Source organism: Seriola aureovittata, chromosome 13 (genome assembly GCF_021018895.1).
Source record: "Seriola aureovittata isolate HTS-2021-v1 ecotype China chromosome 13, ASM2101889v1, whole genome shotgun sequence".
Lineage (NCBI taxonomy): Eukaryota > Metazoa > Chordata > Actinopteri > Carangiformes > Carangidae > Seriola > Seriola aureovittata.
Window position 1 is genome coordinate 13,461,961 of NC_079376.1, and position 26,617 is coordinate 13,488,577.

Sequence of the window (26,617 nt, forward strand, 5' to 3'; positions counted from 1 at the left end):
AATAATGGGTGCAATGCTTGCAATAACAAGTGAGCAGGTCGTGATTGCTGCCTGTGCAGGTGAGTTAGAATCAATCACGGCAGACACAGAACTGGACTGGGCAGATCGGGAGGCTGAACCAGGTGAAGACTGGCAGAGCTTGTTTGACAGAGTCTCCCACGCTTTCTTCAACAATAACCGCCTTCACTGAAGTCAACTCACTGGTCCCATCCATTGGCCTCCACCGCTCGGTTCAGCCTCCATGTGACACATAAATAATGCTGACAGTGTTGTCTCTCACTCGGTGCCTGGAAGTCACAAGACTGAACAATTATCAACTGCTCTCACTCTCTCCCTGCATCTTTATCATCTTAGGAAGACGGCAAAATAAATTGAGATTATAATAGCACTGATACACCTCTACCTTTTTCTGAGGGATCTTTACTGATGAGATCTCATCTGATCAGCATTTCACAGCAGCACAGGTTGATTTGCATAATTACACTTGGTAAAATGTCAATCAAATTAGTGCTGAGTCTAACAATAGAGGAACAGTACTGCATCTGTTTTGCATCATGAGCTGTTTTTTTTTTTTCCGTTTCAACAGATAAATTAAAAGATTTCCATCTTCACATCTCATGACTTGTGTCGTTTGCTTGTGAAATATACTTGTATACTGTGTGTTGATTTTTACATGAAGGAGACCAAATTTCCCATGAATGTGAGTCTTAAAATAACGTGTTGAAGCGTCCATGGTCACACAGGAATGCCGTGTGTTCTGTTTGCCTGCATTCCTCAAACAGCCATCACATAGTCAGCCCGGCTGCTTATAAAAACCTCACACTTAGCTATAGCTGACTGTAAATACAAAACAGTTAGTGTGGTGTCACTTTTTATGGGATTAAACATGAATCAAAACAGAGACTTAGCCAGACAGGTACAATAGTTAACAGCAGCGAGAAGGTGAATTTGGAAAGTGAAGGATGCACGCAAAATTATTTTCCTCTAATTCACTGTAATAGAGTATATTTTGAGTCCTCAAACATCCTTCTGAATTTACTCACACTGCCAATTCACAGATCACCATCATCTCACCTCTGAATAAATCCTCAGCTTGACAGTGTGAGACATGATGGGTGATGACTTTATTTTGACTTATTTCTATTTAGAGGGTCCAGTTTGTAAATGTGTTGGAGCCTTACCACTGAATAAACTGCACAGATTCATTCAGAGGCTGCACTTCCAAATGCCACAGATACAAGATAGCAGGTCCTGCAGCGAGCATGTCTTTCACTATCCGTGTTTGTGTATTTATTAAGTGCATCACAGATCAGCTGCTGTGCGGTGAAATCAAACCTCTGCCTGATTTTGTAAATCAACCACAATCCACAGTTCTTTCGAATCCTCCCACGAAATTTTTCACACCTTGTTCATACGAACATTCATGCCAACAAATGAAACCTCCCTCTCATTTCGAAATGTATGAGCAATGAAAAATCACATTGGCTAAACGTCAAACCTGACAAATTATTATTGTTGACAGTTATTAGATGATGCAACATCCCACACTGTTACTTCTCTGTTGGATACAAGTGATCACAGCTGTGGAGTTTAGGTTTATTTGACTGAGCCAAACTACTTGAATTTCGTATATTGTATCTCCCCTCAACTTCTCTCTGCTGTGCTTTCTACCATATTAATGTAACGCCGTGCTTGTTAGCAACAATTCACGTGTGTGTATCCAAACACATGCAGCACAATTGTGAACAAATATAATTGGAGTATATTATGTTTTTATGTTTTCCTCTCTATGTTATGCTCATGTGTTTCATGATTATTTTTCTGTTTATTCATTGTTTATTCACATCTTCTTCTGATAGTCATTGTTTTATTTATTTATTTTTGGTGAAATGTCCTTTTAACCCCATTTTTTAAATCTCAGCATCATTTTTTTTAATATCATATTAAATTTGTGCCAGAGCAAATGAACGCCAAATCTATTTTTCTGCATCAATGAAACTTAGTAACACAAAACCACACTAATCGTTCCTTGCACTTTTATTGACTTGTTCATAGGGTATGACCAATTGTATGTATTTTATCCCATGCTTTCACACTCAACTTAAAAAAAAAAAAAAAATTATATTATTTTATCAACCCAAAAAACGAAATGAACTAAAGAGGGAAACTTGATCTAGATCTGAGGAAAGTGTTTTTTAAAATAATATTGATGAAAGTTATTCATCGTCTTCCCAAGGCACATGAAGCAGGATCATCATTGCAAGTAGAATTATGTCCCGTGCGCCACACACTAATGTTGTGAATAATAACGGTCTCTTTAATCAGACTGAATGGTCAGTAATATCCACAGCTCAGGGCTAAAACATCATCAGTGTTGTGAAGCAAAACACGCACACACATACAAACACGAAAGAATCCCAGAAGCCCATAACACCTGGAAAAACCACTGACCTGTTTCCTCCTTAGAGAGAGAGAGAGAGTGTGTGTGTGTGTGTGTGTGTGTGTGTGTGTGTGTGTGTGTGTGTGTGTGTGTGTGTGAGTGTGTGGAGTGCGTGCATTATAACAAGTGTTTTAGGTGTTGCGGAGTAGCATGCGGGTCTGCCGTGCCCTCAGTGTCTGTGACTGTTTTTACTGTCATCAGTGGGAAAAAGTGTGATACCATCTAACCCCCAGCCTCAGCAAAACATAGCAAAACATCACATCCACTGAGCTGTTTGGACTCATCTCTGCAACTCTAAAATATTCCCCAAACAAAGCTCTTAAATCAAGAATTCATCTAAGTATGATAGAGTGAGAAAGTCCCAACCGATGAGGCTGTGATAACAAAGGAAACCACAAGTAATCAGTTACACAGGAGAAAAGACAATCCCACAATGTCAATAAAATAATATTTGTAGATCAGACTCATCTGTCGTCCAGGTAGACTTGAGTTCTACACAAAGCTCACATCTCTTTCAAACCTGAAACCCCTCTGTGTGTGATGTCTGTTAACATTTAGGGAGACAACGACCAACAACGTGATAATGATCTTTCAACACATTACAACACTGTTTCATTGTTCATATAGGCTCGTCCGCTGTTTATCCAACAACAATGAGCTTTACTGTGAGCTCCAACACTTTCAGCTGCACACGGACCGATGGCCCTGTGCAAATCAAACAGACCTCAGTACAGTTACAAGCGCTCAGACAAGTGCTTACATGCTAGAAAAGTGGAGGTGGATTTGCATCTTATTTCCATCCCAGTTAGATGCCTGGAGTGAGGTGTGATGACATTGAAAACAAGCTGCCTTCCAGGATAAGGGAGGGGATAGGGGAAGGGAGGTGGAAAGGATGGGAGAAAGGACAGAGAGGGGTGGTTGGGCAGTATCCCTCTAAGTAAATTGACAAAGATGACACAAAGCGTCCTGCAGGGCTTGAGGCGTTGGAAACTGTTGGAAACTGCTGCTCGTCCTTCCAAGTTGCACTGACACACGTTTGGATTTTCCTCGACCACTTGTCTGTGGCTTATTACAGTTTATCGTGGTAGCAGTTATTATTTATTTATTTCTTCTTGTGTGTTTGTACCTGTGTCGTCTCTTCCACAAACTCATGCGATCATCTCTTTGCCTCAGGCTATTGAACAATATAACTACAACAAGCCGGGCATGGGTGTGGGTTCTCTTCTGTTAGAGAGCAGAGTTTAATTAAAGCAAAAAACAAGCTTGCTGAATGTGTTTGTCCTCGCTTTAAAACCGAGGTGGATATCAAGATACACCTCTCTCTTCAAGACAGGAATTTTTAAACTTGGTCTTTTTTACCTTTTGGGTTTTTTTCTGCTGTTTTTTTTTTTAAGAAAATGTGAAAAGCAAGTCATGTTTATTTGTAAAGTGGCTTTCTAGATCAGAAGTGCTTCACAATACAAAACAAATGAAAAGATGTGAAATACAGTTGCCAAATAAAAGATATAACTAAAGCTAAGGTCAGGGTAAAGATGGGGTCTTGAGCTCCTTTTAAATGGTGTCCACAGTGTCCACAAATCTTATATGCCCTGATAAGACCTCAGAGACCTACAGGTAATATAAGGCCACCGTAGATCTCTAACACTGACCATGCTGAGTCTAAACGTAATCAAAATAATCTTAAATTGGATTTTGTATTTGATGGTGTGTGATAAGAAAAGACCAAGACTGGAGTTACATGAGACCTTTTGGAAAAGGCTTGCAGCAGTATTTTGGACCAATTGTAACAGACCCAGGGGCATCTGGCTAAGGTAGGTGAAGAGGGAGTCCAAATACACAAAACAGGATGAACTAAAAGCACGAATAGGCCCAGGCTTGGCAACGTCCCTCAACTGGAAAAAGCTGGAATCAGGCAAAAGCTTTAGATGCTGGTCAGGAGATAGGGGATTTCTGAGGAGAAGGAACCAAGACTTTTGCAAACACCATGGAGAAGATAAGTACTTCTGTGTTACCACAATCAAGATACAGAAAATGATCAGCCACCCAGCTTTAGTTTCAGTTAAACAGTCATATAAAATAGACAATTTTGACGTGTTTGAAAGGGTTTGAAAAGATGTACAATTGAATATCATCTGCATAGAGCTATGAAGTGGGAGAGGCTATTTTGGCAGCCACTCATTCATGGGGGTGAAACAAAAAATATTCATAACTGCATCAGAAAATATCAGTTTTTTGATATAACGTTTAAGGGACATGTATGCGTTTCAGTGGCGAAGTTAACTACAACTCGAATGTTGCACTTCACCAAGAAACCTGTAATCACAAAGCTTTAAATTCTCTAACATCTACAGGTAATGGCGAACAGAAGCAAAAGACCATATAAATAAGCAATAATTATAAATAAGTTGGGATCCAGAACAGAGCCTTAGGGTACACCACAAGACAGAGATGCTGAAGAGTCATAGTTACTGATACTGATAGTTACTGATAGGAACCAACTCAGGGCCAAAGATACTGACCCCACTCTGCCAATCTGGATACTCTGGTCTACTGTGTCAAAATCCACAATGAGATCCAGAGCGCTCTTCTGCACTGTTTCCATGAAGTGTCTGACAGGGGCAAGTTTTATTGTTTATTGTTGTTTTATTGTACTTCTCTTCTAAACCCCTCAGATTGTTTCATTTACAATAAATATTTATTTGAGGCCCTAAGAAGTAAAATGAACCAGTACTTCACAAAAAAGCAAAGTTTATAAAATACAAACTTGTGTTGCAGAACATTTTTTTTTCTTTCCCTATTAATCATCCCACGCCTTCTTTGTTTGGTTCCATTTGTATAAATGTCCTAACTGTAATGTAAAGTATGTGAGAATAAAATGAGCTAAAACTAACTCCATCCCGACGAGCTACAACAGTAAAATGCTTCTTAAGAATTGATACATCAGTATTAAAAAATGATAATGTCATAAATGATAATAAATCACTCATCGGGCCATTTTCCCACAGAACTAGTACAAATACTTTTGATACTTTATTTTGTAAATGACACTTCTTTACTTTTTTTTAAAGTGAGATTTGAATCCAGGACTTTTACTTGTGGTATTCTTTGCTTTGATGTACTTGTACTTTTACTTGAGTTAAGGATCTGTCCACATCAACATTGTCTTCCACTTCCCGAGAGTAACTCATCAGGTCTTTTCTCATGTTTGATCTCATGCTTTGATCCAGACTCTGGTTTTTTTTTGTGTCTGTTTGCCCCCTATGTTTCAGCCCCTCTCCGCTCTGTTGAGTCAGCATCTTGTCAGACCCACCATCTCAGCAGCCTCATATTCCCAGTATACAAATACACACACACACACACACACACACACACACACACACACACACACATACACGCATCCTCATATTCTTCCCTTACGGTATTATCCTATGTCCTCAGTGCAAACACAAACAAGCTCCAGGAGAAGCAGGTGTCCTTCCACTGAGATAAATAAACAGTAAACCAGGATCCAGGAGCAGGAGGTGTGTGTGTGTGTGTGTGTGTGTGTGTCAGGGACGCAGGGAGCGGGTGGGGTAGGGGTTACTGCTAGTTTCTGTCCCAGTGGGGAGAAACTTTGAATATCACTGATAGCATCTTTTAAGCCCCCTCTGTCTAGAACAAAGCTGTTTGTTTTCACTCAGGGTGTCTCTTTTCATCATGTGCTTTTGGGTTTTAAGGTTTTATTGTAGATTTATGTTTATTTTTTTAAATCATTTTATCACAAGTGGCCCACAGCTAGTTGTGGAGGATTAGTGCAATACAAATACAGAATGTCACAGTGGCTCAAAATATGTGCAAGATAGATAGATCAAAATGTCCTCCAACCTGATTCATAATAGATAGATAGATAGATAGATAGATAGATAGATAGATAGATAGATAGATAGATAGATAGATAGATAGATAGATAGATAGATAGATAGATAGATAGATAGATAGATTGACTTCCATAGAAAAAAAAGCCATTGACAATAATAAGCTTCTGTTTTCTGCTGCTTGCTGCAAATTGTTAACCGTTGAGAGTGGTCCCTGATTTGGTTGCATGCTAATTCATTTCATTTGCACGCTTTTCATGGGTTTCAGGGACTAATTTGCCTGCTTCTTACATGCAGCTGCAGGTTGATGGTAATCTGCCCTCCAGGAGAATGTAAACAACATTTATATGATTAGTGACCCAGGTGGGAGCATGTCTTCATAAAGTTATGAGAAAGGTTGACTTACAGTTACACACTGGCCCACAGCCATGTTACATCCCATTTTGTCAGTTTGCATGAGTGGCCATCTGAAAACAAGATTTTAGGACCCAGGTTCATCGTATCTTTCAGGGGTATAGGAGAGGAAAACTCACCTATCTACCTATCTATCTATCTATCTATCTATCTATCTATCTATCTATCTATCTATCTATCTATCTATCTATCTATCTATCTATCTATCTATCTATCTATCTATTTTTCATTTGTTTGTTTGCATATTAAAAACTACACTTATTATAAGATATAGAACATATACAACTAGATACACTCAGATATACGTTCATTTAAAGTTAAAACAATGAAATCACATAAATTAATAAAAACAATTAGAGATGAAAGGCTATCATGAAATAAAGATAAACTTCATTTACCCATTTTTATAAATTAGATTCTATTTTGTTTAATTCATTTTGTTGAGGCACACGAAAACTCAACTCAAAAATACACTCATATACGATACGATTGTTTATGATCCCCATGAAGAAGCAACTGTAGTGATTCTGTACTGAAACTTTACATAAACTTTACATAAGGTATCTTTACTAATTCTTCTTGAGCTTTCGACCATATAACATGATATTCATCAGCATATAGAGTGTGTATGGAATTGTAATTAAAATGTAATTGATAAATATTACTTTAACCATAAAGGTGCTACGACACTGCTGTGTGCAGAGAAGTCACTATAGAGTCTCTATTTATCACTACAAACACTAAATCTCAATAACATATTCATGGCCTTGGTGATGCAACGATCCAATAATCTGTATTGATACCGGTGCCAATACTGACCTTTTCACACGGACTGGGTCTCATCCGTGACATAAATGATCTGCATTAAAGGACAGTTTCACAATTTTTCAAGCCTGTTTTTAAATTAAAATGACTGTAACTCTTGACGATACTTCAACTGCCGAAGCCTCATATTAAAATCAGATGAACTTCTGAAAGTATTTTTCTATGCTACTGAACAAGTACAGTGGATTTTGCCACCCCAATCCTTAACATGGGAAAAATGTTATGGGATCTTTTAGTTAAGACCAGGAGAAGTGATTACAGCCACTTGAGAAGGTGTGAATCTATCTATCTATCAATCTATAAAAACAGCTTCTTTGTACATGTCATTATAACCTGAGTCAGTTTTTGGGGCCGCAGATCTCTGGCCACACCTTAACTTACATCAAAAATGACTGTAATGAGTTGCACACATTACATTAACATTTAAATTTAGGTAGAAGAGAGCACTGCTATCTGATCACTTCTTAGTATCAGATACCCATGAGTTGTTCTTTTTTATAATCTCTCTTTTTTAATTTGATTCTCTTGGGGGGACAGGGATAAAGTTACATTACAGCCATTATCAGTCCATTCATACAAATGACTGAACATGAATTATTCTTGCTTAACCCACATTATCTGCCCATAAATCCTGCAATGATTCACTGCTCCTTGCTCTTTCAGGTCTTAACTCAACACACACTCTCTGGGTTGTGTTGATAAATAGAAGTTTTTCCAGAGCCTCAGACAAGACATCTGCTGTGAGTCAGTTGTGATACTGATCCTTAGTTTTTATTTTATTTTTATCCTTTTAATTCTTTAACTGTTTACCTTTAACTTCTTTGTAACTTTTTCTTCTTTTTTATTTGTTTGAAATGAATTAAGAATTTGCATCCCCCACCCCCCGCACCCCCCCACCTCAGTGATTAAGCCAAAAATGATAAAATCACATCTGTTAAACCCTGTTCTTCCACTGGTTCACCGTGAGTCCCCCTCACTGCCCCAGGTAGTTGCCTATGGGGAGCCAATCACGATGTCAGCGAGGGTAATTGACAGTGTGGCCCCGCCCCCCAGTCCACCTGTAATCCAATCCGCGTCCCTGTCACAGGTAAAACCGGCCTCAATTTCTCAGCATTGCCCCAAAAAAGCGAGAAAAGCCGACAAAACCCGTTCGCTCAGTAGGGGAGACCTTGTTTGTTGCCGCGGCCCTCATCCAGTGTTTTCCACGGTAAAGAAGACGGATCGGATTTTCAGTACCAACTAGAAAGTCCAGTTCGACCGACCGAGATGTCACAGGAGCATGACAAGTAAGTCGTCCTGACTCTCCACTTTTAGCCTGCACAAGGAGTAGGATGTCACTATAAGCTTTTTATACTGATTCTAACTGTTTTTCTGGATCTTTCTTTTTTCTCTGTTTTTGCACTTTTTGTTTGAGTTCATGGCACAGACGGATTTAAAAAAAAAAAAAAAAAAAAAAAGCTGCGGTCACATTGTGGTCCAACTCTGACCTGCAGCTGCTGGCTGATATTTTAAGATTTATTGTGATATCTGTAAAGAATTTAAGCGTTATTTTAGGATCTTTGTATTTATATTTTTTTTCTTGAGGGCAATTTTACTCTAAGTCTGGCTGCCAAGCGGGAAAGTGATAATATCTCACAGTTTCCCATTGTGTAACGCCGCTTATTTCACCTGTCATGTTCAAGCCTGTACAGGTGTATCTCCACCTGTCGTGCGAGCACAGGCGCCTGTTAGAATAAAAACTGTCCCGTGGTAGCGATGGGCGGTTTAGTGTTTGATTTTGCTTGAAGCTCTAACAGTTCATGTGGATAGTCTTAATGATGTTTGTTCAGGAATAAACATGGACCTCAGCAGGGAGCCCTCAGCTCAAGACAGCGGTCTCTGCAGGTGCTTTTGTATTCATGAAGGCTAATATATAACTACATGTATATGAGTATATGTGCATATATGAAAAGATAAATATTTTTCATGTGGTGGTGAGAGATGGTTAGTCTATATTCTGTATTTTGTAAAGACAAGGAGACATTTGAGGGGAGTGAAATTGTACACCTGCTAGGCGTTGGCCCGGCTACTGACACAGACAATGTAAGCAAGCACAGGGCTATGTGAGGTTTGAGTGGATTTTACTCTACATGACTTAAATGTATGGTTAAATTTATGGGTGAAAAAAAAGGTAAGATAAATGAAGACTGCTGATACAGAAAAAAATATTTGTGTTTTTTTTTTCTTCATGTACATTAAAAATAACAGTTGTCTGTGAATTCATGCTGCCTTAATGACTTTATTTCCTACAATGGAAATCTAATTTAATATCTGCTTGAAAAACAATCCAACTCTTTTCTTTTTGTTGTAGTAATGGATTATGTTTCCTTAGAGTTTTATTGCCAGTAAATAATGGATCTTATCAGATTGCACTTTATGACTGGCACAATTAGATATAGGATTACTAATTGTCACTTTGCTTTGACCATTGAGAGGAAAAAAGCTGCATTTGTTGTAGATACTCAACATGGAAACTGAGCCAGTCCGTTTACACTTTACCATAATGACTTTGTTGTGGCATAAAATCTGCAGGTGGATGATTGAGGATGTATTATAGGGGTGTGCAGTTTCCAAAGTCTGACAAAGCACTCATAATCTAGATGAAACCATAACAACAAAAACTTGACTAATGACTTTACTTTGTTTTAGTCAGTAGGCTTAACACGTCTAAGTAAATAGAAGCTGAGCAAACATTTAAATTTACTCTAAACAGGCAACTTCACCCTTGAAATGTTCAGTATTTTCTTATATGCTGAAGCTGAGTGCTGTGTTGTCATTTCTATTTAAATGCAAGGCATTTACCTGAGTTCTTTTATCTTAGATGAAGACATAGAAATACAAACTGGTATGTTCTTGTTAGTCTGACACCATCCTGTTTACAAAGCAGCGACGCTCAAGGCCTCACAAGACGGAAGAGGAAGAGACGGAGAGAAATGCGGGTGTACATGAGAAGTCATGATTATTTTCCCGCAAACTGGTTCCCTTACAAAAACAGTGGCATGGTGCTGTTAAAGCGCAGGAATGCAGCAGGGTCAGATACGTCATTGGCGGTCAGCTCCTCAGCCAATGAGTGATCCTCGAACCAGAGTCGTCGCACCGGACGAGCCTGTAGAGCATCTTTTTCTCGAGAGGTTCGATGGCTGAGATTTGTTGCCTAATCGTGGAAAATCCCGAACAACTGGTCTCGCAGATAAAGAACATCTACGTGGTTGATCTCTCCGTCATAACCTGTTTGTCTGTTTTGAATGAGGCCGTGATTGTAGGTCTTGGCTTTGTGAACTCATTTAGCTGAATGCTTAAGAAAAGCCCATAGAGACTACATGTACAATTAGTGTCCATACAGTTTATTTGAAGTAATTCCTTCTATTATTGACATCAACTTACTTTTTTCTTGAAATATCACATGATAAAGAGTTTCAAATGACACCACACAAACTGATTTCTGCATTAAAAGAAGCATGAAAATCAGTAACTTATAAAACTCTGCCCTCCCACAGTAAGCGTGCGGTCCTGGTTCTCCAGAACGACCCGGGTTATGGCGGCCAGCGTCGCTCCTTCACCACAGAAGACGAAGCCTGGAAATCATTTCTGGAGAACCCGCTGACAGCCGCCACCAAGGCCATGATGAGCATTAATGGAGACGAGGACAGCGCTGCTGCTCTCGGCCTGCTCTACGACTACTATAAGGTATCAGGGAAATATTGGACAATTACTTTCGTGACCACACAGGACAAAAATTCTCCCAATTTCTTTTTGTGATAAATTAGCAGTGGATTTAGGAGCAATCAGAAGTGCAAAATCTTACATTAGGGGTTTAGTTGCAAATCCTTACAGGCTTTACCTATAGGAACGCCATTCACGCTGAGAGCCGACCATTAAGCAACATCTGTGAGGCAGAGCTTATGTCGTGTAACTGATCTAGTCGGCCATATAGACAGCAGGGTGACCCGAGTCGCTGGATGTGATGTGGTCAGACGCTGAGCGGCTGTGTTTACCCTTCCCATACAGGTGCCCAGGGACAAGAGAACAATACCCCAGAGCAAGCCAGAAGTACTGGTCTCTGATGTGGATCCCAACAAAAGGTGAGTGACAGACCTCTCCTAATACCACCCCCCCACCCCCCCTATAAAAATAAAAGCACAGCAGAGGGGAGCCAGGGCATGAAGGGAATGGAGAGATTCAAGCTCTGTAACATTCTCTGAATTTTGTGTGTGGATTTGCATGTACATAGAGCTCATTTACTGATATCTTTTTAGATCTGCTCACACATGTAGCTATTATCCTTGGATGAGCACCTTGTTCCTCCAAAAGCTCAGGAAGAAAACCACCTTCTTTTTAGCTTGAACTCATTTATTTAAGGATTCAACTAGTTTTGTTATTCAGTCAAAAGATGGTTCATAAGGTGTGACTAGCGTTGCTTCATCAGGTAGTCTCACTGAGCTCAGCGATGGTAAATCAGATGTAAAGCTTTAAAATCTCAAATGGGATTGAAAGAATCTGAGAGCTGTTTGATTTATTGTAAATTATGCGTTAATCAGTCACTTTAGGATTTATAGATGAATATCATGATTTTTACCAGAGGAAATCAACATGCTAGATAAGACTACATATGTGGTATTTTCCCTATGTTGCAGGCACCAGATCCAGGCTGGACACCACATAGCTCCACTCCAGGAAGCTGGTATGGAGAGCAGGATCCAGGTCGTGAAGGGGCCCTTCAATATTCTTCAGCTGGCCCAGGACAAGAGGTCTCAGTTCCCTTCACCAGGTCTGTTCACACTCACTCACACACACAGACGTACGCAATTTATAAAAGCAGAAAACTTGATCGTCTGTTTGCTGATTTTTGTCTATTCAGACACGACCGTCACAGTTTCCATTGCTGCCGTGCCAAACTACCCGCCCGTCAAGACAGAGGTGCCCACCCACGGCTTCTCAGTGACCGTGCCAAACAACTGCGCCGAAACCGACGGCCATGTGGGCGTCTTTGACCGCCAGCTCACCCACAACACGGTCCAGTTCAGCCCCAGCACTCAGGCCCGCACTCCCCCCGACTCCACCTTCTCCGAGAGTTTCAAGGATGGTTCCCAGGAGGTGAGTGTTTCGATCCCCCTCTCTCTAAACCCCGCTACTGCTCTCCCTACAACCTCCCCTCCTCCCTCTCCTCTCCTTCGCTTTCCTCTCCTCTCTCAGAACATTTCCATCAGACAATAGGATATTCACCTGATCCCATGGAGCCAGCGGTGGGCTCAGTCTTCCCTGGTTTTATTTGAACATGCCAGCATAGCGGCTAGTGTGTTATTATGTCATTGTCTCACCAACACAATAAAGTGCTGTACTTTTCTCCTACAATAGCCAAATCCCTTTCTCTCTCCTCTTTCTCTTGTTAACCTGGAGGCGAATTACCTTAGAAAAGCATAACCCAACAAAACTCCAGTACAGGATGGGGTGGGGGTAGCAACAGAGTGTAGAGGCATTTTAAACAAAAAGAAAGGGAGATGAAGGGGAAGGACGATTTAACAAACCCTGCACAAACTGTGATAAGTGGTGGACGAATGAGAAGGGAATCCCTACCGGGCACTGCATTAAAGTGCTGATTGTTCCTCTGGTTAATCATAGGAAGAGCCAATTAAAATAAATCATTTCAAATCAAAGTGAAGCAGTTGTTTAGCATCCTTTTTTTTTGCTGTTTCTTACTTCACACTCTGGACCTTACTTTATCTGTTTCCTTTGTGTGCTGCAGGTGTTTTCCTTCCCAGGAGATCTCCAGTTACGTATGGCCTCCATGACGCCCGAGGAGTACCCTCAATTTAACACCATGCTGGGGTAAGTCGCGCTGCTGTTCGGCCCACCGCCCGACTTCCACCGCCACACCGCCATTCAGCTCTTGACACAACACCGCAGAATGGCCTCATTCATCGCAGTCACTGGGGAGACACCAGACTCCCGTCCGTGTGAAAGACGAGAGTCTGCACACACGGGTGTTATCTGGCCCCGCTCTGACACACCACGCCGATTTTAGGTCATGATTTACCTGCAGCGGCTACATGTGGCGTGCCCCATTAAGTTTAACCTCACGGCTTTACTTCTCCCTTGAGTCAAATGTGAATAAATGCTTTCGTTTAAGGTTCTTAGTGTAAAATTTGTACTTTGTAAGGTCTTGATTAGATTCTACCTTTACTTCTCGGCCTTTTAGGAATAATTTCGAGTATACTCTGGAGGCATCCAAGTCTCTGCGTCAGAAGACAGGTGACGGGACGATGACGTACCTCAACAAGGGACAGTTTTACCCGATCACCCTCAGGGAGATTGACAACAAAGGCATGCACCAACCCATCACCAAAGTCAGGGTAAGAAAAAACAAAACAAAATAAACCTGAAACAAGTAACAATTTAGTATTATTGTCAGTAATCGCACGCTAAACATTATTATAACATTTTTAATTGTCATTGTGCGTGTCATATCATTTCCAGAGTGTAGTGATGGTGGTGTTCGGAGAGGAGAAGTGCAGAGATGATCAGCTGAAACACTGGAAGTACTGGCACTCCAGACAGCACACAGCCAAACAGAGGTGTCTCGACATCGGTAAGAAACACTGCAGCCCACCTGTTTGTTTTTTTTTTTTTTTTTTTTTTTTTTATCTAACTGTCAGTTAAGTTCAACTTTTCCTTGTCAACTGTAATGTCTGAGACACTGTTGGTGCAATTTTTATGGCTTAAATGATGCAATGATTCATCCTGGGGCGATCAGGAGTTTAGTTTTAACATGGAACCGGCTGATTAATCCTCCTGTGTCAGCACACTTGAGTAGATGGTTGAAAAGGCAGCTTAGCAGAAGCTGACAGTAAAAGGTGTGTTGTTTGGTTGTGACAGTTCTGTTTTTCTGGCTACGGATTAAGTCTGCAGCAGGTAATACCTCCGGATATCACACAGTAACAATAAATGGAAATAAAGAATTCCTCTTAGCTTTTCTGACTTGCTAAACATTTTTCATTTCATTTATTCAGATCACCATTAGCTTTATTCGTTCATTATTGTTTCCAATTTCCAAATGTTTTCCTCTTTTTCCACTTAATTTTTTCATTTGTTGGTTGTTACAGCTGATTACAAGGAGAGCTTCAACACCATCGGCAACATCGAGGAGATTTCCTACAATGCCATTTCCTTCACCTGGGACACCAATGAGGAGGCCAAAGTAAGACAATAAAAGACACATGCACACACCCAGCACACACAACTTCACAGATACACAACTGATTGTTTCCATCTACCAATCGCAAGGCTGCTTCTAACATCCTTGACACGGCAGATGTGGACTAAAACCAAAATTAGTGTGTTCATGTAAAGACAAGTACAATGTTTGGTTCACAGGGTCACTGGTGATCTGTGGTTTCCATATACTTCCTTGTGTTGAACTCTTAATATGAGCCTTGAACTTTTCACATCAACGCACTTAAAACCTTAATCCAAAAATACACTGCTACCCCTTTATTAAGATCCTGTGCGGTTTTTGCCGCAGACCAGAATTAGGGTTTCAGGTGTTGACACCCCTTTGTTGGTGATCGTCATCCACTTTGCTCATTGTGATTCTCCAAAACGGTTGTTTGAAGAAAATAGGGGCGTAAATAGAAGGGTGAGGATGCTGTCATGTCATCGTCACCACTCTTCTTGTGTGTGTGCGTGTGTGTGTGTGTGTGTGTGTATGCGTGTGTGTGTGTGAATTTTCCTGCACTCTGCACATACGTTCTTGACTGGTCCAACCTGCCTGTCACCCCCTATTGTGATGCTGAGCGTTCAGGTATTTCTGCACACACCAGAGCAACAAAGGGCGCAGGAATGAGGAAACACAGCAGGGGGGGACGAGGACCGGATTTGTCATTTAACAAATAAAATCCTGTCCAATGGGTGACAGAAAGGAGGAGCTCTTGTCCTCTCTGCCACTCTTGAGTTTTCATTTGTTGTTGACCCTCATGTCACTTTCTGGCATCACCATCAGCCTGAGATGGATGGCGCCAGTCAGACAAACAGACAAAGAGACTACACGGTGCCGTGGCTCATCTCCAGCGTCGTGCTCTCTGTAGACTACACTTAACAGAAATACAGTCAAGTGCAACAAACCTCTCTCACACAGACACAAATACACACACACACACACACACACACACACACAAACACACACACCAGGATGTGGGTCCAACTGTCTCATGACTCGAGGGCCGGTATCCATAGGATGTTCATCCTTGTGTGTGTTCATGACTTCACCGTGTGTGTGTTTTTGGAAGCACCGCCCGCCAAGTTGTTTTAGCATCTCATCAGTGTGGTGTTAAATGACTGATGAAGATATGTGTGGCTTGCCTTTGGGGTAATTGCCCTACAGCATATACCGTATGTGTTTGCAGTGTATTTGCAAAGGGCAGCCCCTCCTTCATGTTTACCTACTCTGGGGCAATTTACTGGAGTCATCACAAGAAACGTGTAACACTATGCATTTTTTTGTCTTTGTTTAGCAGTTTAAATTCTCCTTACCACTCATACATCGGTATCCTTTTTTTCTCAGCTATAAATCTGACTTATTATTTCATAATTTCAACAAAGTATAATGATGCCAGAAACCCAAAATACATGCAAAATGACACAGACAACCTTAAAATGTGCAACTCATTAATGATAATCAGTCCAAATATTATTATAGAACAGGTCAAGGTTGTAAAAAAGATATTGTTTTACTGTTAATACACACAAATAAATTAGAAATGCAAGAAGTAAAACTAAAATTGTGTATTTACATGTAAAGTGGTTTTTATCCAAACTAACTGTGTGCCTTTTTCATTGAAAGTCAATATAAATAAATTAGATATTCTGTGAAACACACCAATATTTTCAGCTGGTTTTCTCAGCTTGTCTCTACATGATATATAAACAAAGTTATGGTACTATACCTTTTTATAATATCTATAATATCAGTGTTATCTGCTGCGTAGACCTGAGGTCCTCTGTGTTAGGTGTTTCAGACACTCTGTTATGATAGAGTGTTTTGTTGACATAATTGATAACCTGTTTTCAACAGTAGCATCAGCAGAGCAAAGAGAGAGAGAGAGAGAGAAAACGATGAGCCTGTGATGACTAAAGTTGATCAATAGAGGGCAGCACAGAACACTGAATGCACCGCTGAGGCCTCCAGTATCACAGTGATGCTAATGTGAATAATGAGAGTGAAAAGTTTAGTGTCTTTACAAGCAGCCATTAAAGAATGAGATTAAATCTTGACAGGTAAAGTTAGACTTTTTAGTCTTTGTTGTCCAAAACTTCTTTGTCTTATTTGTACTGTTTTCTTCCTCTGTCCTCTCTCCACAGATCTTCATCTCTGTCAACTGTCTGAGCACAGACTTCTCCTCTCAGAAGGGGGTGAAGGGTCTTCCTCTGAACCTGCAGATCGACACCTACAGCTACAACAACCGCAGCAACAAGCCCATCCACCGCGCCTACTGCCAGATCAAGGTCTTCTGTGACAAGGGAGCAGAGAGGAAGATCCGAGATGAGGAGAGGAAGCAGTCCCGCAGGAAAGGGAAGGTGGCCGACCTCAGCACCAGCCTGAGCTGTGAGTCATAGAGGAAAATGTTTTACCTTGAATAAACAAGGGACTGAAACTATTGTTATTTGATCTAGGTTCTTTTCCCTCCAAGATGTATTGACTTCCTTTAGACAAACAACAATATCTGTAGCTGAAACCCCAGCCTGCTTTCTCACCGAGTCATATGAGATTTACTTTTTTCATCTTAAAGCTGCACTTATCAATATATTATTGTGTGAACAATTGGTCAAATCACTATGTGTAATGTTAAAGGTGGATGAAACCCACAGAAAATTATCACCCAACTCTACAGTTACCCTCATCAGACCTCAGATATGACTTTTAAAAAAAATCCTCTGCATGAATTAAACCACTTCCTGTTGTTACCCTTTTCTCTCCCAGTTGTGGATGTCAAAGTTCCCATCCTCCAGAAACGCAATGATGTAACCATCTTTAAGATGATGACCGACCTTGAGACGCAGCCTGTGCTTTTCATTCCTGACATTCACTTCTCTACCTTCCAGCGCCACGTGAGTGCCAATCACAGACACAAAACTCTGATACCACCAGGACTGTTTAGTATAGCACGCATCAACACATCCTGGGAATGAACATGTTTTTTGCTACAGTTATGTACCACTCGTAGCACCTTAGGTGGTCCGTAAACAGTTTGTTTTTGAGCTTCCACCCACTCTTCAGCCAGCTGGGTCGAGGTGACCTGCTTGCTTACTAGTTGGCAAGAACAGACAGTTCTAGTTTCAAGCTCTGATAGGAGTCCTTCATACTGATGGCTGAATTTCAGATTGCTTACTCACAAGATGAATCATTTACCAGTGATTCAAAACAAACCAGGGGGTTCAGAATATACTACCTATGCGTATACTCAGAGGCAAAGACAGGAAGTAGATTTGAAGACACAGAGATGGCTGCACTTTTGCTACTGATGTGTGGATACTATAAGTAGCAGATAGGAGATAGCCAGATATATAGTTATAGAGTGCTACAGGAATGTGTCCTAAAACCTGGAGCTAAGTTAGCATTTTTGCACTTCTGCTTCCCTCGTCCCAAAGTTGATGAGTTTTTTTTTCTTTTAATTGGCTTTTGGTTCAATGACAGAAATAAGCTCTGTGATTACCACAAGCTCAAGACATGAACATTTTATTCTACGACGTAAAGTATGTCAGTGATTACTCCCCTTGAGACTTTCTAAGTGTCTTCAAAAAGACGGTTGCTATCAAGTGGCTAAATGAGATGACAGATTTTGTCAGGAAACTGACTGTGTTTAGATTTAGATTGTATTTAGGCTTCAAAAATCAAAAGTGTTGTTGAAGTGGTGTTCATTTGTGAAGTTTATCTTGCTGAACATTCACTTTTGTTCGTCACAGAGCTTATTTTCTGCAATAATCCAAAAGCCGATGGAAAAATCCCAGTGGCTTTTTGTCAAGGGAACCGGGGTGATGCTAACCTCCAGGTTGGCCTACAAAAATACGTCATCCATGCTGCGCGCTGCAAGAATAGAAAAGACAGTTTGCAGGTGCAAAGAGGCCGTAGCATGCGTGCAGTTTTTTCAGGTCTTTATCAGTGTTAACCAGCAGCAGCCCTCTTCTCTGTGACTGGACTCTGAGCTCTGCTTCAGTTAGGATGAACACGTCACATGAGATTTACAGAGGTGTGCACACCTGGCCCGCACACATTCGGTTTGTGGGTCATTTGGGTATTTGAGGCACTTTTCATGTTCTCTGTGAGGTGACATGTATGATGAACTGCTTTATTTATGGTGAAAATGAAAACAATCACCCATTTAGAAATGTCACTATTTGTGAACTTTAAGCGCCCCCTGATGGTCTTTTTTCCCCTTTTCCTAACTCTCTCTAAGTTTAATGTCGTACCAGTAGGTAGGACCAGTAGGGGACAGATGGAAGGTTATTTTTAGTATTGCCAGTGACATTGAACCTGCCTGGACTGTCTGTAGGCATGCTATCAGTTTCTGATAAACTCTGACTTCACTGGGATCCAACTCAGAATAGAAATCTATTAACAGCAACGCTTGCAATCAATACAGACACAGGGCAAAAGACTCCAAAAAATGGAAACTTTCCAGGAAAGATAAAACATGTATTTTTCTAGGAATTAAAGGAAAAACTGTTGTAAATATAACAAATATAGCATTTTTCACAGTTTTCTGACATTTTATTAGAATGAACAGTTAATCAAGAGGCAGACGTTCTAGTTGAAGTTGTAACCCCACTGTGTTTAAAAGTATTCTGTGTTTTACAGGAAAAATAACTCTAAATCAGATCAGGGTTCAGACCTGCCCTTTGATCGCCATTTCTCCAGCTGTAACTGTACAGGCTTTGCTTCACATATATAACTCTACTGCTGATTAGCCGGTGTGTGTTGACCAGGCTCAGTTCTCGGTGATAAAGGAAGAATAAATGGGTCAACACAGGAAAACTTTTTGGACGAAGCTGTTGACTTTGCCTTTGAACTGTTTGACTGATTTAGCCGCCAACATGAGTTTGAAGTGCAGCAGTAGTACATTTTATAGATGCGCTTCCATTGCAGAATAGATTTAAGATTAAAATCCCTTATTGGTGCATTTTAAAGGCAGTTATCGTTATCTATAGCAGATACATATGATAAGCAAGTCTCATCCCTGACATTGTAGTAGAGTTGCTTGTTTTTTAAATCCCTGCCTCTGTTTTTTGTTTTTGTAGCCTTTCTCAGCAGAAGATGGAGAGGACAGGTGAGTTCACGGAAGCCCTGATTTCACACTTGGTCTTTTCACACTTTCTTTTTAGTAGTTTTGAACCGAGACAACCTTTGACACCTTTCTAAGTAAAGGGCATACATGAATACATATGTGGTTTCTAGGAAATGCCTGTGGGCTTTGTGTGTGTGTGTGTGTGTGTGTGTGTGTGTGTGTGTGTGTGTGTGTGTGTGTGTGTGTGCATACACGCGTGTGCGTGCTTGTGTGTGTTTTATAGCTTCTTAGCTGGTTATAAAGGGCATTTAAGCAATGATTTATGTGTGTGTGTTTGTCCACTGCAGCACTGCAGGCATGAAGAGATTACCCTTCAGTGATGATGAGTTTGGTTCCCCCCCAAACAAGATGGCAAGAGTGGAGGAACCAAAGAAAGGTACTAAGTGTGTGTGTGTGTGTGTGTGTGTGTGTGTGTGTGTGTGTGTGTATGTGTGTTTGTTGCTGCAGTGTAGTGCTGCAACTGTTCACATGCTGGTCAGGGGTCTTTGAATGATGCTCTTCTCTGGGGCTAAATCAGTGTGTGCACATGCGTGTGTGTGTGTGTGTGTGTGTGTGTGTGTGTGTGTGTATACCACACACTCCCACTACAGCCCACATACACACACACTTTCTGGGCCATGTGATTATTCCAGGTCTTTCAAAACACACACGTGTCTGAGGCCTCCACTGACCCAACAAAATACCACTGATCACTACGTGCACACACACACACACACACATTCAAACAAGGCTTTGCCCTTTACCCCATATCCTATTCATAGACATATAAGGCTTCTTTCCACTACTCAATATATAAATATATATAAAAAATGTGTTGCTGCTAGAAGAGGAAAGTTATAACAGTTAGTCTTCACCTTGATTTTTTAAAACCTGTTTCACACTAACTCTGTATGAATACATCTGCATATAGTCCATAGATTCACAAAGCCAGACTCGATCTTGTAAGATCTAGATTGTAAGATCCATTTGTGCTTTTTTTTGCTGGATAATTTAACCTCTCCAGGCCTCTTAAAGTCCTTCAAATAAACAATCTCAGAAGCAAAAAAAAAATCACTTTTGTGGTCATTGAACTGCTCACAACTCATGTCCACAGAAAGACCATAACCTGTGATGAGACGTTACAAGTAAACATTACTTCATTTTAAGGAGTTGCAAGCCAAAAAAGGTGGGAACCACTGGTTTAGATGATGCCATAGCCTGCTGAATCTTGGAACTATATACTTTGTGATTTAGATATACAATTAACGGCTGATTTGTCACCTTAAATTAACTATTATTTGTTACTTAAATATACTATTAAAAATAGTTAAGGTGAAGTTTTATAAACTTTCCACAATAGCTGTCGTGTTTTTCTAGTTAGAGAATTACTTTGCGAAGGTTTGAAAGGGATCCTGTTGATGTTTGAGTGAAGAGTCGGTCTGACAATAATCTGTTCGCCTTCTTGGAATGACGTCTGTCTCAAATTAAGTTATCCATGGCTGCTCCGGACCACAGTGAGCGAACCACAACTGAGGCCCGTGCATACAATAGCAGTATGAAGCACTCACCATCATCACCACACCACGATACAGTCACTTACTTTACTTCTATTTCACTTCAGTTTCACTTGGTTTCAGTCCCTATACAGAAGTGGTTCAAACTAGTGAAAACTCCTGTGCATGTAATTACATCTTTAAAAAGAGGCCTACTTGAAAAACAGAGGAGGTTTTTTACTTAGAGGCCACAAATATCACAAGTTCCTGCAAACAGGTTGGAAAACAATACCCGAAAATCTATTTAGAGCAAGATCTATTTTGAGGAGACTGGGTGTAATGAATGAGAAGTGGCTGTGTCATTCTGTGTGTGTCTCTTTACAAACATACCAGTGTTGTATGATGAATGTGCTTTCTAGGTGCGCTTTGCTGGGCCCCGTGCCACCTCTTTGATGAGTTTGGATGAGTGCTTATGCAGTGTGGCAGGGGGAATATTTAAAACCGCCCAGTGCATCAGCCTATATATCTCATTTACTAATTCTACTAATGGATTAAACATACAGTATGTGTGCATGTGCGCGATCTTTGCTTCTTAGGAATCAAGTCGAGGATGCACTAAAGCCACAAACCCTCGAGCCCACACAAATGTACCAAACTAGCAGTCAAGCTGTTCAGCCTGATGCAAATATATGCTTTATGCCTGCATGTGACTTTTGTCTGCGGTCAGATTTGGGTTTATGTTTGTGTCCAATCCAAAAATGCTTTGCTTTGACACACGCCTCCCTCCTCTTTCTCTTTCCACCACACAGTCCTGCTGTACGTGCGCAAGGAAACAGAGGAGGTGTTTGATGCCCTCATGCTGAAGAATCCCACGCTGAAAGGCCTGATGGAAGCTGTAAGTTGTCCACAGTTTTTTTGTGCTGGTAATGGCTTGTATTGCACTTAATGTTCTTGTTTCACATTGGTGGTCTTGGCAACGCACACTGCAGCTTGACATCAAGTTCTGTCTTGTGTGTTTAAGTGATTATGGCAAGATAAATGAGCTGTGACAGGACCCCAGAATAATGTCAGGAAGGATAAGAAGAAGGAGTGGATTGGAGAAAGAGGGTGTGTGGGGGGTTAAAAAGGGACACGGGGGACAATAAAGTCAAGAGAGGGGGCAAAAGGGGCTAATGGAGGGAAGGGATGGGGGAAAAAGTTATGGAAAACAGGAGGTGGAGACGTCCTGGGGAGGGAGAAGAGGATGACGGAGTGGGAAAAGGGGGTGTCTATAAGGTAATGGAAGAAAAAAAAGTGGCAAGTGTACGGTTTCTTTAGGGGTTTAAAAAATGTATGGAGTACAAGAGGCATGTGTCCTGATTGTGGAGAGCCCACAGTGGAGCTGATAAAGCTCAAACAGGTGAATGTGCCTGTGAAGGATAAGACACAAAGGGCTGAACTCTGTGTGTAATCTGTGCTCATGTTTTTATGTTTCTTTCAAGAATTTTACACTGCTTTGTGTTTTTTCTCAACCAGATTTCAGAGAAGTATGAGTTGCCTTTGGATAAGCTTGGAAATGTGTATAAGAAGTGCAAGAAAGGGTGAGTATCGGTCATTAACATACACACACTACGTCTGAAACTTTGTGAAAGAGAAAGCTTGACATAAGTGAATTAACAAATACCAGATAAAGAAATGATATTCCATCTTTTACTTTTACCTCAGGTATTTGTTCTCCTTCATTAGATGAAGTTGTACCTGAATTTGGTTTTTCTTCAAAATACAAATAATAAAGATGTCAGCTGGTCCTTCAACACAAAACTGAGATTTCACCCAATTCACACATATTTCCAATAGGTGTTTAGTATTTAGTTAGTATTAAGTATGATGTAATTGACCACCAGCAATCAAACTAGCTGCTGCGATGCACATACAGCAGCCAACCATGAGGTATAGGGACAGACTCATACTGACTTGACTGACATCACCTTAATTTGGATATTGAAGGTAAATAAAACTGTGCAATGATTACATTTGCATAATGTGTGTAAATGTATGCGACAGTTAAATCTCACTGTATTAGAGGGCATTCAAGGGAATTGTTTGATATTTGGGGAACTACACTTATTTAGCTTTTTTGTATGGAGCTGCAGCCAGTTAGCTTAGCTTAGTGTTAACATTGGAAAAAGAGGGAAACCGCTAAACCAGCTCTGTCCAAAGGTTACTCACTAATTAACATGTATCTAGTTTTTTAGTATGTTTCTCCCGCTTCCACTTTTTGTTTGAAGCTAGGATAACCATATGCATACAAAGCATACATATGGAAGAGTTTCTTTCGATGGGGATGTAATAGAAAAGACACTAACACCCATTTGTGTTTTAAAAACAGCATTCTGGTCCACATGGACGACAACATCATCAAACACTACTCCAATGAAGACACCTTCCAGATCACCATGGAGGAGTTGGGTGGAATGTACAAACTCACCCTCACTGAAATCTGATTGGACTAGAGGAGGTGACATCATCCTGGACAGAGGGGTGGTGGGGAAATGGAGCCATCAGGAATAGTGGTTTACACGTCTAGCCATGCAGTGATTATGGACTTGATCTGACATTGAAATCATGTTGTCTGTGTGCTGTATTAGTGTCAAACAGATTTTAAAACACAAAGTCCCAAAAGAGGTATTTAAAAACCCAGAGCTCTTAATAGACAGCAATGTTGATTAGAGATGTAAGTTATACATTTTGCTTAATTTCAAAATGTTTTTTTTTTTTTGTGCATAACAAGTTAGGACACATTTGATCTTTATGACACCTTTGTTTTGTATTTACTGAGAATATGAGTTGCACCTCAAATATGAGTGCCTTTTTTTTTTTTTTTGTAAATTTTGCTTGAAATGTCCCAAGCGATTGTGGTGCTGCTATACCTCATGCTATGCAAGCAGCATTGTTTCTCATACATTTGACTTTTATCTGGAGAAACAACTCTTTTTCCCTTCCTAAAGCCTTAGCACTGATGAGTACAATCTGTAAACTTGGGAATTTAGTGCAGAAAATGAAGACAGCAAATTGCTGATGGAGTCTCAGTGTATTAATGCTAAACAATATGGCAGTATTTAGTGTGTAAAACCTTATTCAACCATCATACAGTTAGGGTAGAATATTGTAAATGTTTGTTGTATTTTTTTAGCATAGAATACATGCTGTTTGTGAATGAAATGGCTTAAAATATGTATTTCCTCAGATCAATCTAAATAATGGCTCGCTGTAAGTATTAAACAGTTAGTAAATATATTGATAATAATTCTAAAACACAACTACCCTTCCCCTGTAGAGTAGTTTTCTGAATGATGGCAAAATAGGTCAATGAATGTCTAGGACAGTTTAAAGACTGTTCTGGAGGTGCAATATGATGTTTAAATTCTGACACATTCAGAAAAGAAATTCCTCTATTGCCATAACTACAGTATATAATACATATTACCTGGTAAAACAGATTTTTTTTTTAAAGGAAATATTGTACATATCCACTGAAAAAAGGATCTAGATGATCCCTCCTTTTGTATCTCAGTACTTATTGTGTATATATTTATTAAGAGAATGGATGTGGGTCTTTTTTAAAAACATATATATACCCAAATTTTTATTATTCCTAATAATATAATGTGTTTTTCCTTTTTATATGAAGTTATTCTAACATTATGTCAAGGTAAAGAAAAGTTATTAACAAGTTTCTAATTGATGTTTTTCTTTTTTTCTTTTGTAAAAGATTTGATGCACAAAGTGCCCAATAAAAGCTCTCCAGTAGCTGCCATTTTGATTGTCTGAGAATTTTTCCTTCTCATCTTCTCTGAAACAATTCATCCAAATCCATGTTATTTATTTTTTCAATTCCAATCTTTCACCTTACAATACATTTGTAAACTATAGATATGAGACGGTTTGATTGAATAATACTAAGTCTGTCAGTGGTTGAGGTGTTGAGCTGCAGCAGAGATTAACTGTGCCAGTGCCAGTGTTTTCTGTGTCTGTCCACAGGAACAGATGTCTGGGCATCAATTCTAACCCTGTGGACAGGAAACAGGCATGACAGGACAGACTGAAGCAGAGAGGCCACTCTGTCGGAAACCTGGCCACAAATTTCTACATACACTCTTTGATTAAAGTAGACTCCCATTTTTCCGTTTTTCTTAGTCCACCACTTTAGTCCAGACTTTGATTGTCGTCAAAGTTTGTGAAGATTTTCCCAGATGACGAATCCTCAAGACGTTAGTGGTCCCCTGACTTTTCCTTTTGTGCCACCTTTAAGTTCACATTTGTGGTTTATTTGGCTTTAAATTTGGTGAGGCATAAAGGTTGCCCTCAGGATGACTTCTAATTATTTTGGTGATCCCCATCTCCAGGTCAAAATTTAAATTTTTACAATCGTTTTTATGACCACATACATGCAGAACTAAAGACATTCTCACCAGCCTAAGCTGTACTTTGTGTCTAGTGCTACTTATCAAATGTTAGCACGCAGACATCAGCACTGTTATTGTGAGGATGTTAACATGCTGATGTTTGCACTTAGTTCCCAGCACTATATAATATGATGGATACGCAGTAATATTGCCTAAAAATAAGACAATAATAGAAAATAATGTAAATCAGTTGTATTTATAGAAATATCATTTTAAATATGTTAACTGTTTCCTTAACAGTCTTGCCCAGAGCTTCAGCCATTGTTAACAATAGGTTATAATACGCCCTCTGAGCAGTGCTACTTCTTCAGGGCAACCTGAACACTACAGTGACTCGGTATCGGAAGGTGACGAGACAGTCCATCGGGATAGCTGGTTCACATGCTAGAAGATAGAAATAGAAGCAAAACGAGAGTTAACATTGGCGTTGCTTTGCACTGTTGAGCTGTTGGTGAGTAAAGGAATGAAGTTTGATACTGAACTTGCAACGTTTCTTCTCGACTGGTAAGTTAACAGCGGCTAGCACTAACTGGCTAACATGGCTATGTAGTAATAGCAAAAACTTATATAGCGCCTTTAAGCTCTCAACTGTTAAGATAACTCTCTTTGCTCTATTTTGCTCTGTAATACAGTGATAGTTTGTGAAATATTCTGTGAATATTGTGTGTGTTTATTGTAATTGTAAGCTGTTGGATTTATGATGTACTGATTAGCATGATCACCTCAGCCCAGAGGACGTCAGCTACAGCTACATTACCTGTGGCTGCAGAAGCAGTGTGCCTTTCTGGCAGAA

The 26,617-nt window shown here is 40.1% G+C and overlaps 1 protein-coding gene across 2 annotated transcripts; it reads left to right on the top strand.

Moving 5' to 3' along the window:
* Window positions 1–8,675: 8,675 nt before the first annotated feature.
* Window positions 8,676–25,175, top strand: grhl1 (grainyhead-like transcription factor 1). Of its 2 annotated transcripts, none has more exons than XM_056392647.1 (16): window positions 8,676–8,819; window positions 11,070–11,259; window positions 11,581–11,654; window positions 12,207–12,340; window positions 12,431–12,666; window positions 13,316–13,398; window positions 13,769–13,922; window positions 14,047–14,158; window positions 14,673–14,767; window positions 16,927–17,170; window positions 17,546–17,673; window positions 19,861–19,889; window positions 20,195–20,283; window positions 22,189–22,274; window positions 22,895–22,959; window positions 23,748–25,175. In XM_056392647.1, the coding sequence occupies exons 1-16, from the start codon at window positions 8,800–8,802 to the stop codon at window positions 23,860–23,862; spliced, it is 1,854 nt and encodes a 617-aa protein (XP_056248622.1). In that variant the 5' UTR covers window positions 8,676–8,799; the 3' UTR covers window positions 23,863–25,175. The 2 variants fall into 2 exon arrangements, with proteins under 2 accessions (XP_056248622.1, XP_056248621.1); XM_056392646.1 differs by lacking the exon at window positions 8,676–8,819 and adding an exon at window positions 8,841–9,417.
* The last annotated feature ends 1,442 nt before the right edge of the window (window positions 25,176–26,617 follow it).

Coding starts and splice junctions, on each gene's coding strand:
- grhl1 (XM_056392646.1), top strand. CDS start 9,371: ATGGACCTCAGCAGGGAGCCCTCAGCTCAAGACAGCGGTCTCTGCAG. Junction 12,341..12,430: donor GTCTCAGTTCCCTTCACCAG/GTCTGTTCACAC, acceptor TTGTCTATTCAG/ACACGACCGTCACAGTTTCC. Junction 13,923..14,046: donor AACCCATCACCAAAGTCAGG/GTAAGAAAAAAC, acceptor TATCATTTCCAG/AGTGTAGTGATGGTGGTGTT.